Consider the following 13,671-nt stretch of genomic DNA (forward strand, 5'->3'; position numbering starts at 1 on the left):
ACAAAAAGGGGAAGGATAAGAGAGACAACTGCCAATATCGGTACTGTACTTTTTGAAGTCTAACTCCTGCTGGCAGTTATTGTGGCTACAAAGTTAAATCACTTTGAAATTCAAAGTTTGAATAAGAGTGCAATCATTTCTTCAATACTCTCTATTTCGAAATGGTTTCACTCATGTGTCCATGCCAGTACACATCCTGAAACTTTCAGTCTGGTTCGTTTGAGCACCATAGACATTTTTCTTACAGTCGAAACACTAGTCACCGTATTCTTTTTCCAAGAGAAGATGTCGAAACTAAAATGTTTCACTCTTGCCGAAAAAGCTAAATAATTTCATGGCACTAAAGTTGATCTTGCTAAATCTTTAGCGATTGCTTATTAAACTTCACAAACAATTTTAAAGATCAAAAACTTGAAAAATATAATAACAAATGCAAATTCTTAAGACATCTTTTTAAGATTTAGAAAAAAATTTAATGAATTGGTTCAAAGAAGCCCAAGCAGCAAAGATTCCAATAAACAGACCCACCCTAAAAGAAAATGTATTTAAAATTGTTGGATTCATTGATTTAAGAACAGGAACAATTTATGTTTCAAATCTATCTGTGGAGAATCCTATAATGAAGATATGCTAACTGTGCAGCAGTAGAAAGTGAAAACTTTACCAAATCTATCAAATGTATGCAATCCAAGTGATAAAATTAACGCGACAAGACGGGACTAGTTTTAAATTTGTGACTCAACAAAAGTTTGAAGGTCAGAGGCGAAAATTGCAACGTAGAAAAATGCACTCGACTATTTTAAACTGCAAAAATGAAGACAGAAGTTAATGCCTCTTGTGATTAGTAGAACAGAGAAACCACAGTGTTTAAAAAATGTCAAAAGTTTACCAATAATTATGCTTAAAAAAAAAACATGGATAATTCAATTCTTATTTGAAGGTTTTCTTCATTAACTTAATAAAAAAAACTTACAAGAGTAAAAAATATTTTTTTCTCTATCAGTGCATTAGATCTCAAATTGAAAAATGTGGGAATTGAATCTTTTCCCATAAACTGCACGCGCAAACTTCAACCATTGGATTTAGGCATCATCCAATTAAAAACAACAGTTTATAAAATTACCAATTTTTCTTAATTCCAGTAATCTGCAGATGCTTCTAAAGCTAAGATTAATGTTCTGAAAACTCTGAATTCAATTAAGCAGGATTCTTGATATTGAACGAGGACATTGTCTTTTGAAAGAAGATTGCATGGTTGAAGATCTTCTGGAAGTCGAAGACACACACACATCCCCTATGACACAGATCACTTCACAATTTCCATCAATTACTGATGATGAAGCAGAAATAATAGAGAATGTACCCACAGCTAATCAAGCAATTTAAAACATAAAAAATCAAAAAAAAATTTAATTTGAGAATGCAAGCCAAGAAGCAGATTTGATAAAAATTGTAGTATTGTACGAGTTATCATAGATATTGTATCTAAAAACAAAAAGCAACTAAAGATTACACATTTTTTCTAATGGTTCACCTGGCGAGAGTCAGTTTTCAAAGATATGCTTAGATTTTCCTTGACTTCAATTTTTTATTTTCACCTTTTGTGCCATTTTTCTTTTTTATCTTTAGTTTGGTGGAAAAAGTAAAATCGAGGTTCAACCACATTTCTTAATAAGACATTAGCCACAAAACAACCAAAAATATAAAAAACCTTCACACACATATAAGCATATGACAAAATTGTCAAGCATACCTCAACATCATTGTATTCCTCGATAGAACAGATGTCAGGAACCTCTACTATTGAAAGTGCATCTTCGGAGTGGCTGGCCTCTGGATCTTGATCCATCACAGTAAAACTGAATAAACATCAATGTCACTAAACTTCATTTACAGATAAAATCCATTTCTCAAGAGTTTGTCAAATTTCATAAACACTTCATTAAAATCTATCAATGCACTCAAATGCTTTTAACTAAAAAGAAAGAAAATGTAAAATTAATTTAAAAGTATAATGAAACAAATTTCAGTTATCAAAAATTATACCTTCAAAAAAGAAGGAAAAAAAATCATAGATGGTGGATAGTTATGTAGACAAATTATTTCCTTCAGTATTTCATTTTCTAATAGAAATAGTGAAATTTTTTTTAACAAGTTACAGTTTAAAGAATTTTGATCTTAAGTTAAAACAAATCTAAAAATGTAGAGTATGTTCATTTGAGAAATCAAGTAGCATACAAAACTTAGAATTGTATATAGTTTATCTATACAATTTCATTTATATTTTGAATTTCATATTATTAAAGCATTCAATTTTTAAATAATAACTAGCATCAAATAGTTTATTACTTGCTTTCTGAACTTCAAGAAATAGAAGAACTCAAACCCTTTCTACATGCAGCTGTTCATTAACTATCATTTAATTTTCTTTTTCCTATTAGTGCTCGTAAAAATATTTTTTAAAATGTTAAAAGTTACTCCTACTATACATGCTTTCAACATCTCATTTGAAATTTATATAGTAATCTTTGATTAATGATGATCTGATAATGATGATTGATGAATGATAATCTTTGATTTGAGATGTTTAGGAGAGCGCCTGATCCCACATGAGAAAATATCTTTATCAAACGGCCACATTTATACAAATTTTCATGAATTTTTAAAAAAAAAAAAATATATAGGGTACATAAAAATTAAGCAAAAAGACATTAATAATATAACCAATACAAATTAAGAGAATAAAAAAAAAATTATGTTACAATTAGAATTACAAATGCTAAATTTCAATGAATCCAATGCAATAGAAATGGTTAAAAAAGAATAAAGTTTTCCCACACATTCATTCAGGTATTATAAATGTGGAATGTATGGCTAGCATTTTATAGGTAGGTAAGAGAAAGGTAGATATGTCATACACCCATAATATATTTTATATACCCAAAATAAGAATATTTTCAAAGTATTATTCCTTTCAAGGGCCATAAGAGAACCTTTTGTTACAGTAACTCTAATAATGTAGGAGGTACTTATTACCACAATATTAGTAGAAATATCACCATAATTAAGCATCCTTCAATGGTATCAATAATAAGGAAGGTTCCCTCCCCCCCCCCCAAAAAAAAAATTACATATATTTTAAACTAGTAAATATAGTAGCATTATTGTAATCTCTAACAATGATTATTGAAAATCTTTACTAATTACTACATTATATTTATCCAATGGTTAACATACATTGATTACCGCATAAATACAACACATTTCTAACAGTCTAGGTGTCATGTAATATGATAAAATAAGTGCAAGTTATTTAAATTGAGAAAAAATTATGTATGTCTTATAAAATTGATCCAGGTTTATTTACCCTACTTTTTAATATGACTTCATTTAACAATTAGTTTAATAACATAACTCCCTAAATACTTATATAACATGTTAATACCTTTTGAGATAAGAATATATATTTTTATTAATGATATTTAAATTCCTGAGTGTAGCAAAGAACTAATCTATACTTTATTTCATTAATAATAACAAAAAATCTTTAAATAATTATTGATACACATAAAACCGAAAGTCTATTGAAGATTACCAGCATTTATTAATAAGAAATGAAATCCATTTTTGAGTGATTTTATAACAATGATGATGTTTAACCAAGCGAAATAAATAGAGTTATCTAAGATGAGACTAACAGTCAAGACTTTAATTTGTAATAAATGTTTCGTTTTTGTTTTAAACTTCATAAATTTCATTTAAAATAAAGCGATTAACATTTACTGTTGTTAGAAAAGGAAAAAAAAAAAATCTTAATCGAAGTAGATGTACTTGTCAAATGTCAATCGAGAAATTGCCTGCAGAATTTAAAAGTGACTATAAAATCCTTTGTTTTAATTAAGAGACGATTCAAATATTATTTATAATTATTTTTGAAAGAAAATATAAACTAAGAATTGAATGTAAACAACAAAAATTTAAGAAATAGTAATTTGATTGCGAAAAGATGTAAGCCGGCACTTACAACAATAAAAATAAAATGTGATTCAACTAAATGTCATTTTCGGTAATCCCAGGCGTAAGAATACAATATTAATTCTTTCATATTCTAAAAATGGGAAACACAAAAGTACAAAATTAATTTTAATTAATAAATCTCGAACTACTTCACTATCACTTCTGCAAGAAGGGTTCCTTTCATTTTTACATTAATCGAGTTGAGAGAGATCGACAACAAGACAGAGGTCGAATTTTCAATGCCAAGGCTCAGCAGCTAAAATGCAATTTTTTCTTTTTTTCATAAAATATCTTCTCTTTCATTTAAAATAGGACTTAATTTAAATATTTAATTAGGTACACTATTTTGTGATTATAAATTCCTGAAATGAATTGATATTTCCTTGATATCTGATGACTGTGCCAAATACCTGTTATTTTATCTGTTACATTGCTCTTTACTTGTTATTTTGTACTCGTGAACCGTCAACTTTTACTATAATTTGAAAGTAGGAATATAACAGCTCACCTTGCTATATTACCGGTATCGATCGTCTGCTGCAATAAATTGAGCATTGTTCCTGTTTCATGCGCAATGTACCTGTACTAAGATTTTGATACCATCGTTATATAAATATCAACAATAATTAAGTTTCAAATATGTTTTAAAAATGTAGAACTTCAAAAATGAAGTTTTTGGTGGTGGAATATTTTAAGAACTGCTTTTAAAATCGATGATTAAAGTAAGAGTTTTTAATATGCGCACCATATTTTGGATGTTAAATAAATTAAACCAAAAAATCATCTATTTTTATTATAGAATATTTATTTAATCAACCGTGACTAATGTACAGTTTATATTTGTATGATTTTTATTGTAGATAATATATCTTACTAATATTAATATTTTTATCATATATGGTTTGTTACCAATTTCCCCTTAATATAGAATACATATGTATGTATGTTAATAACTTTTGTCTAAAGTTGTTTATAAACATGCATATATATTAAAAGGAATTTTAAAAAGGTGTCATCTGATTTTAGAGACGTTTTTTGTGCAAAAGTTCTGGAGTTTTGATTTAAAAGTTACATTGTCTGTGATTATTCAATGCTTCTTTTTCCATTACAATTATTTTGAAGTACTATCGTTAATAAGTGAAAACAAAGTTTTTTTAAGGCTTTTATTAGTGTTAAAATTATTTCGTAGTTTTTCTATGAAGTCCATGTATTTATAATATTAAACATAATAATATTCTATAGTTTTTCTTAAATTAAAATGTTTTGATTGGTAGTTGTCTTTACAATCTATTAACAGTTTTATCAATGAGAGTGTTTAAATGTGTGATTTATGTGCAACAAAATAAAATGTCCTGATATGTAACATAATAAACAAACAAAAATTTATAATTTGAGACATTAGAGTACAGTTATTTGAGTAGTTGAGAGAATATATTACTAGTGGTATAAGTAACTTAAGTCATCTGTGTTGAAATAGAGTATAAACTGACCTTCAATTTTTCTTTTTTAGTTTTGGAACTGAATATAATGGTTGTTTTTAATTGCCTAAAAATTACTTATTAATATGCATAATAAGCAATATGTATAGGCCATCTTTATGTTTTATATTTTTTATTAATGTATTTTTATATATATATATGTGCCAATTGGCTGCATAGTATAATGTTAACATTGTTTATTAGATGTTTTTGGAAGACATTTACACAAGGCATTGTTGTCATGGTGAAATATGCACAACATATTTCCTAACATTTAAAAACAAAATTTATTTATTTAATACTTTTTCAATAACCATTAGTGGTATTAACAAGACAAATATAAAAATGATGTCATTTTCAATAATTAATTTTAATAATTTCTATAATGTAATTTAATACATTTCATTAATTCATTATTTTATGCATTAGTAAATTTATATTCTGAACTGCATAAATTTTTTTTACCTTTACAGCTTGATTTCATGATTTTCACAATGCTTGGAGTATATCCTTTATTTAAGATGCTTAAACTGTTGGAAGTTTAGATTTTTTGTCAGTAGCTTGAAACCAGAAAAGAATTAAAATGATTGAAGGTAAAAAATAAGTTGATTTTTATTTTTCATAAAATTGATGTTTTATTTAAATAATTTAAGTATAAACTATTTTAATTTTAAAACTAATTCTCTTTCTTCTTTTATATAAATGTTTGTATGAAACATTTAAAATAAGGTTATTTAATGCTCTATCTTGAATAAATAGTTACTAAAATATTATTTTTGTTGATGGTTCTATTTTTTTTCAATTATTTAATTTTTTTATACATAAATTTATCATTAATCTAGATTTTCTGGGGATAAGTTGAATTTTTAATTTATGTAAGATCTTTTTTATTGTTCACATATATTATCACTGTTTCTGATTCCTCAAGCTCCCTTTGCTTTTGTAACGTAAGCTATTCTAAATTGGATTTGTTGGAGACCATCCAATTACTCCAACTTAAATTTTGAGCTTATTCTACTAGGATTAATTGATAGTGGAGCAATAGCTATTGTATAATCATAATATAATATATCATCAAAAGTAATGTATAGAGCCAAAGTAATAATTTATTAGATTAACTTACAAGTAATGTACAGAGACGGGCAATGATTTCAGTATTAAGAGTACCATCACTAGTGACAAAACACGGAATGATGAGGAGATAACAGAAATACTAAAGGATCAATCTGGTTACAACAAAAAGGAATTGTGAATAATTAAGTGTATATAATGACCATATCACACCTCATTTTTTGAGAGAGTTATTCTTAGTTAATTTAAAAAATAAAAATAGAATCTGCTCTTTAGTGGGGTAATTGAAGTTGTTTATTTGCCCCCATCCTATAATCAATTGGTAAATCTGAAAAGATGAGAAAGATCAGAACTAAATATAATCATTGCTGCATTGAAGGAAAAAAAAAGGGTGGTATAATCAGAAATCTAGATGCAACCAACTGAAGACAGCAATTAAAAGGCAAAAGATTTTCAAATGAATACAAATTGTAGTGTACTAGAAAAGTCATTAATTTATTCAATAGCAAATCTAGAACGGGAAATTATTCCCAAAAATCTAGATAAATCATTGAAGTGCAGCAGTGAATGATTTTAGAAGAAAATACAAATCAGTGATTAATGCTCTAGCAATAGTAAGAAATGGAAGTTCATTGAGTGTTCTCATTTTGTAACTATCTTTCATGTCCCTGAAGTTGAGATTTAGGTGTGCACTTTATTATTACTATGCTGTTTTGTTTGTTATTTTTCTGATATATTAATTCTATTATTATGGTATTAATACGAAGTTTAATGAAATTTTAAAAATGTATTAATTAACTCTATTTATTTTATAGAATAAAAAGCTTTATAGCAATTTTTATCATAAATGTTCATGTTATACGTTGACTTTTCATAACTTATTATTTATAATAATAAAAATAGTAGATGACATAAAATATTTTTCTTTAGAACACTTATCACTTAATATATCAATGAGTTCGATTTCTATAAAAATATTACTAATATTTGTGAATCAATCTTGTAATTATTTTTTATTTAATATTGCAAGTTTGTAATGCATAATTTAATTATTTTTATAGCATAATTAAGCATTTGTGATTAAATAATCTAACTTTATTTTTAAAAAAAATTATGCATTTCGAATTTGGTCAGCTGTATAGTATATAATCTATTTAATCCTCATAATTAATAATCCTCATAATAATAATCCCCATAATAATCCTCATCATCTTAATAATCATCTTATTAAAATCATTTCACTAGTTATTGAGATGTTCATGTCACAAATTTGCAGCAAAGAAGTATATGGGTGGCATCTGGTCTTCTTAATGCTATACATTACAATCATTGTTAAATTCTATGTCATTTCATTGATAGGTCATAAACTTATTTAGATGAAATAATTTAATTTTATGCTTTTACTTTGGCTGTTAATTTATTTATATCTAAATTTATTATTGAATTTTTGATAAAACAAGGTATAGATTATTGAATTTTCAGTTTTTTTCAAAAACATTCTACATTGTAAAATTATATGCAATTATTGTTTAGTCATTTTTTTTTTATATAGTATATACACATGTATATTTTTATTTTTCAGTTTTAAATCTGTCTGCTTTAGTTTTGAGAGATTGCACCAAGCGTCTATTTCAAGCATTTGTTTTAATTTTGTTTTTTGGCTCAATCTTCATCTTGCTTGGAAAACAACTATATAAAGGCGTTCTTACTCAAAAGTGTGTTATTTTGCCACCACCAAACATATCAGATGCAGAATATGCAGCATTTATAATTAACTCAAGTAAAATTTAATTTCTTTATTGCTTTTTACTTGTAACATATTAATAAATTTTTTGTAATTTATTAAATGTAGAAAATTTTTGGTTTTAGTTAAAAATTATATTTTCGTATACTTTTCTTTAATATTTTTTCCATAAGTACTGAAATCTAACATATAATGAAATATTATTATTGTTTTTATGTATTACATTGTCTTTCTACTTATTTGTTTGTGTACTCCTTGATGTGTCAATATTGCTTCACATACCTTGTCTCTTTGTATATATACTAGGAAGCTCTGCTCATCAACACTCATGAAAGCGTAACTTTTATTGTCCCCCCCCCTTAAAAATCAATATTTTTCACAAAAACAAAAAACATATTTTTTGAATTATATAGTTATAATAATTGTATATGAGAATATATTTTAACTATGTTATTTAGAAATAATTGAACCATCACCTGAATGTGAAAAGTATGTAAAGGAACTTATTTGAAAAAAGAAATTTAAACTTAGGAATACAGAATGTTTATTTCAATTAGAAGAATATTTAGCACAATAAGAAGAAATAAATGAGAGAGATTTTAATTGCTATCAAAGCATATATTGTTATAACAGATCAAGTGAAAATGGTTTTAACCTTTCTTGGATTAAATTTTTTATATTTTTTAAAGTTTTAATATAAATGTTAAGACTTATAATTAGCAACTGCTAACCTCTCTCTCTTTTGATGTTTGTCATAAACTCAAATACGAGTTTATAAAACAACAATCTCTATCAAGATGAATAATTTTTTTTTCAATAAAGAATAAATAGTCATTATTTAAAAGAAGATTAATTTATAAAAAAAAAGCACTTAGAATTGTTGTAACTTTCAAGCGAATTGGAATTTTGAAAAAAATTGTATTAAAAATCATAAATAAAATTAGTCTGTTCAGCATGTCTAATTTCTACTCTGTTAGTGCAACCTGCATTGTGTTTTTTACTACAAGTTTAACAACAAGTTAAAAAGTTTAATTTATTCTCGAACTAGTTATAAATTTTTGTTTATTCCTTCGTACTTCCTGTATATTTTTGTTACTTCCTTTTATTATTTCAAGTTTCTAAATCTTGTTGGTCCCACAAAGAGCTAGCTGATTGTAAGATACAGTTCCCAGTAGATCTCCAAAATCAAGCATCATTTGTGGTGGTCAGTGAGTGTGGAATGAACATTTTGATCAGATTGTGGAGGGACTAAGGATGTATGGTATCTGTATCCGCACGGATTTGTAGCGCCACCTAGTATAACTTGTAACACTGAGAGAGAGAGTGTGTGAGGAAGGAGAGCTGTAACGAGCTACAAAAAAGCTCTCTTCCAAATAATAAGAAATAAATATTGTGCAAATATACAGTCCGCTTCTTTTTGTTTATTGAGCGAGTTCATATTTACCTGAGTGTCGACAGTATCTGTCATCATTAAACTGTGATATCGTAAAGTGCTGAACCTTGTGGGTGGGTCAATAGGTTACCAAAGTGGGTGAGTTTTATTGAGGTAATGAGCTAGAAAATTATTTATTATTCTTTTGGTTTCACTCTTTTTTTAAAAAATTATTTCTTAGCACTCGTTAACATGGAAGCTTCTTTTGTATTTCCTGTAACAATTAAAATGGAAGATGTAAATAAAATACAAACCAATATATAAACACATCCTCAATTTATTAGTGAATCTATAATAAAATTTTCTTTTCTGAAAACTGCTACTAATGTTTTGTCTACTTTTTTTCTAAACTGAACTTATTTTATTTTAATAGCTAACTGGCTTGAGCATAAGAATGGATATTACTTATGCGGTAACAGTACAGGATCACGGTAAAAATTTATTTCAATTTCAGTCTATTCTAATTTTATAAAATAAACGTTTAATAAAATTATTTTCTTTTTCAGACATTGTCCTGAAAATTATACTTGCTTAAGAGGAGCTGATGTCAACACATATATATCTAATTTTAATTTCTATGGCTCTTCAATGGTTACTATTTCTCAGCTTATGACTTTACACTTTTGGCAAGGACTTTATCAAAGGGTAAAAAATTTAACCAGCACAATTTTCTTATATGTATTATTTATTACAAAACAAGACTTTTTATTGACTTTTTTAATCATGTCATATACATTCATGCTAAATACATATACTGACATTCTTATTTTTTTAATAACTGTTAAAATTTACAAAATATAAAATTTGTGTTTCAAATTGGAGCTTTAACTTTGCTTAGTTATTGATTCAGAATCTGAAAATTATTTTGAAAGAAACATATTTACTGATGGAATCGTAAAGAATGAGTAATTTAAAAATTTTATTGTCAGTTTACTTGAAAAGCAATCAGAATCAGGAGGTTGTGGTAAAATGTCTACTATTTCTATCTTCCATTTGTGTCAGCTTTAGATTTAAAAATGATCTGTTTGCAAACTGAAATCATGTGTGTGTTTCTAATCTTTTAATGGTTCACTTTGAATTTTTCTGAAATCTGAATTTTGTGCTTTTATTCAATATATGCCAGTTCCTTTTCTTACTATTGATTTAGAAATAGCAATTTTACAAAATGAATTTAAAGACTTTTTTTTAAGCTTCACTATGTTTAAAACTTTTTTTTCCAAATTATTTCAATGAACTACCATTTTCTAAGTTTTTTTCTATTTATTTAACAGATTTACTCCCTTTTTACTTTTAATTGTTATTATAGTTTTGTACTTTGCCTTTACGTATTCTTCTGCATAGTCATTACTCCTGTACAAATCGTAATCAGACAGAACTAAGATTTTATTTCTTTAATTTTAGATGCTGTTAACTGCTGGAACACTTCATGTTAGTTATTTCGTCTTAGCCTTCTACTCATTCCTATACACAAGTGGGCTTATTTTGGCCATCATAACTAGATCATATAAAAATGTGCTAAATAATTTTGAAATCATTGAGAAAAAGTCTCGTTTGGTGAGTTATTTTTAATTTTCTTTTCTAAATGCCTAATATTATTTCATTAGAAAAATATAATATGAAAATATTCTTAGAAATCTTTTATTTAAAAATAATAGCTTAAACAAAGGTGGATTTAGGCATTGTTTTACAGGGCCTTCAACAATTAATAAGTCCTCCCCTTTACTATTGAAAAAAAATTATATTTTATTTATAACTTTATAATTTTTTTTTATTTCATCTAATGTTTAGAATTTTAAAAATAAGATAAAGAAATATTAAGTTAATATTATTTTAAAATAATATTGGGAAAATTATAATACATTAAAAACAGTAATATAAGCTTGATTATCATTTCACTCTAACATTATAAGGCTAAACTCATTGAGTATAAGCATTAAGTCTCGAAGATAAGAAGAAAAAGGAAAGAATTGGATTTGAAATTTTGTTCATTCGAAAGACATGCCATATGGGATATCAGAATTTATAATTTTGTTCATTGTATTCATTGTTCAGTGTATTGAGCTCAAAATTATTAAATTGATTTATCCTTGCTTAAAATTTTTAAAACTTTACTATATTTTCTTAATGCCCAAATTTATTTTGTATATGATATCAATAATATGATAATCAATGTTTATTAATTAATAGATAAAAAGTAGGTAACTGTGTTTTAACTGATATAAATGGTTATTTTCTTCTGGTTAGTTCATTAGCTTTTACTCCACTTAAAATTGTCCATTTTAGTCTAAAATCTGATTTGAATTGAATGAAACAAGATTTTTGAATGTCTGACTGGTCTGGGTAAATTAAAAAAAAAATAATAAATACTTTTTAACAAATTCTTTCTGTTATTTCTGATCAAAATATCCAAGAAACAATCTAATTCAACGTCTGCAAACATATCAACACTAAAACCCTGCATCTGAGAAACTGCTTGCAAGTTCAATTGTGATTTTTGTTTTTAGGAGATTGCCACACTTCAAAGAGAGATGAAAAAAAAAAAAAGAGGCATGGATTGGAGCCTGAATATTATTATGAAACTTTAGTTCTTAAAAATGAATTCCAAGTAAACTGAAAAAGAAATTGTATTTGTTGCTTTTTAAGCAAACAAAAAAAATGTGAATAAAGGACAAATGAAAAAATGATTGGTAGAGAAGTTAAAAGGCTAATTCCTTTACCTCTTGTTTTGTTTCTTTATTTCTGTACCATGATTTAGTGTTTAAACACTGAAAAAGTTCTTGTTTATAGAACTGTAACTACAGTATATCAAATTCGGTAATCTTATACTTCTTATTTAATACTTCTTAACTTCTTAATAATACTTCTTAAGAATTATACAGTGGCACAGAATGATGTTCTCAGTATCGAGTGCTCTTTAATATTTGCTATCATTTTTATTTTTATTTGAAAAAGTTTTGAAATTATCATCATATCCAATTTTATTTAACATAATTTATTTTTCATTTAGGTGATATCTTAATTCAGGCATAAGAGTATTTAAGTATTACTAATTATAAGATCTAATCTTTAGACTTGGAAAAAGTCAATACAAATTGTAAACTGTAGTTTGAAGGAAAGGTATTTAAAAATGAAAGTGCTGATTTTTACTAGAACAAAAAAAAAAGCTTTAATATAATAAAAAAAATTGAACTAACAGTAAAAATTATTGGTTTAATAGAAAAGTTCATAATTTTTAAAATTTCTCATTAAAAGTCCTATACATTATTTCAATTATAGAATATGCAAAGGGTTCATTAAAATTTTAGAGAAAATTTTTTTTTTTTAGTTCTTATTCTTTTATTTTTGATAAAAATTTTTTAGTTTTGCAAATTTAAAATGAGGAAATAAAAAAAGTAGAAATTTTAGTTTAAGAGTCTAAGCCTTCATTTTAAATCTTTAAATGTAAAGAATTTTTGATAAGTAGTTAATTTTATATTTAACTGCATACTTTTAGGAACTAAAATCTTTTTTGGCATACCATGTATTATGACGATACCATGTATTTTTCAAAAATTAGTACTCACTCAAAAATAAAATTCCTAAGTAATGTTATTGTGAATTCATTTTAATAACTTTGTTGCCTAAATTTTATATCAGTAAATTTTTGTTGTTGTTTGCCAGCGTTTTATAAACTATAAACTTCCACAGTAGTTATATTTTTCTATTTTAAAATTTCAGCATTGTAGAAAAATATTCTTGTTTATTTCAGGTAAAAGGTAATATTCCTTCATCAGATTCACAAAAAGGCATTGTAAGAAGTCCCTCTTGCAAATCCTATGAGTTATTTTCTAGTCAAATTATAAGTTCAGACAGAGTTGAAAGACAGGCTGCTGAAATAATTGAATCTTCCTCTCGAACACCCGAGAGAAGCTTTGAAGTAAGAATGAATT

At 26.0% G+C, this 13,671-nt stretch overlaps 2 protein-coding genes across 6 annotated transcripts in view; one reads left to right on the plus strand and one right to left on the minus strand.

Annotated features, from left to right (window-relative positions):
• LOC107453320 (patronin) overlaps positions 1-4,258 on the minus strand; it is an 87,047-nt gene extending 82,789 nt beyond the window's left edge. Inside the window, exons 1-2 of one of the 5 annotated variants that reach the window (XM_043042681.3) lie at positions 4,025-4,258; positions 1,754-1,975 (exon numbers count right to left, since the gene is read on the minus strand). In XM_043042681.3, coding sequence (XP_042898615.1) covers positions 1,754-1,849 — 96 coding nt within the window. In that variant the 5' untranslated portion in view covers positions 1,850-1,975; positions 4,025-4,258. Of the gene's footprint in view, positions 1-1,753; positions 1,976-3,831; positions 4,001-4,024 lie in introns of those variants that run through there. The other 4 variants (XM_043042683.3, XM_043042682.3, XM_071177503.2 and 1 more) reach the window with 4 other exon arrangements.
• A 233-nt stretch (positions 4,259-4,491) lies between these two features.
• The window catches only part of LOC107453321 (sodium channel protein PaFPC1), a 37,645-nt gene continuing 28,465 nt past the window's right edge, over positions 4,492-13,671 (plus strand). The window contains exons 1-7 of the mRNA XM_043042688.3: positions 4,492-4,739; positions 5,969-6,088; positions 8,149-8,346; positions 10,116-10,173; positions 10,249-10,387; positions 11,144-11,296; positions 13,491-13,658. Coding sequence (XP_042898622.2) covers positions 6,079-6,088; positions 8,149-8,346; positions 10,116-10,173; positions 10,249-10,387; positions 11,144-11,296; positions 13,491-13,658 — 726 coding nt within the window. The 5' untranslated portion in view covers positions 4,492-4,739; positions 5,969-6,078. The remainder of the gene's footprint in view (positions 4,740-5,968; positions 6,089-8,148; positions 8,347-10,115; positions 10,174-10,248; positions 10,388-11,143; positions 11,297-13,490; positions 13,659-13,671) is intronic.

The sequence above is a fragment of the Parasteatoda tepidariorum genome, chromosome 2 (assembly GCF_982258835.1).
Source record: "Parasteatoda tepidariorum strain Cologne lab strain chromosome 2, Ptep-v5.0, whole genome shotgun sequence".
Classification (NCBI taxonomy): Eukaryota; Metazoa; Arthropoda; class Arachnida; order Araneae; family Theridiidae; genus Parasteatoda; species Parasteatoda tepidariorum.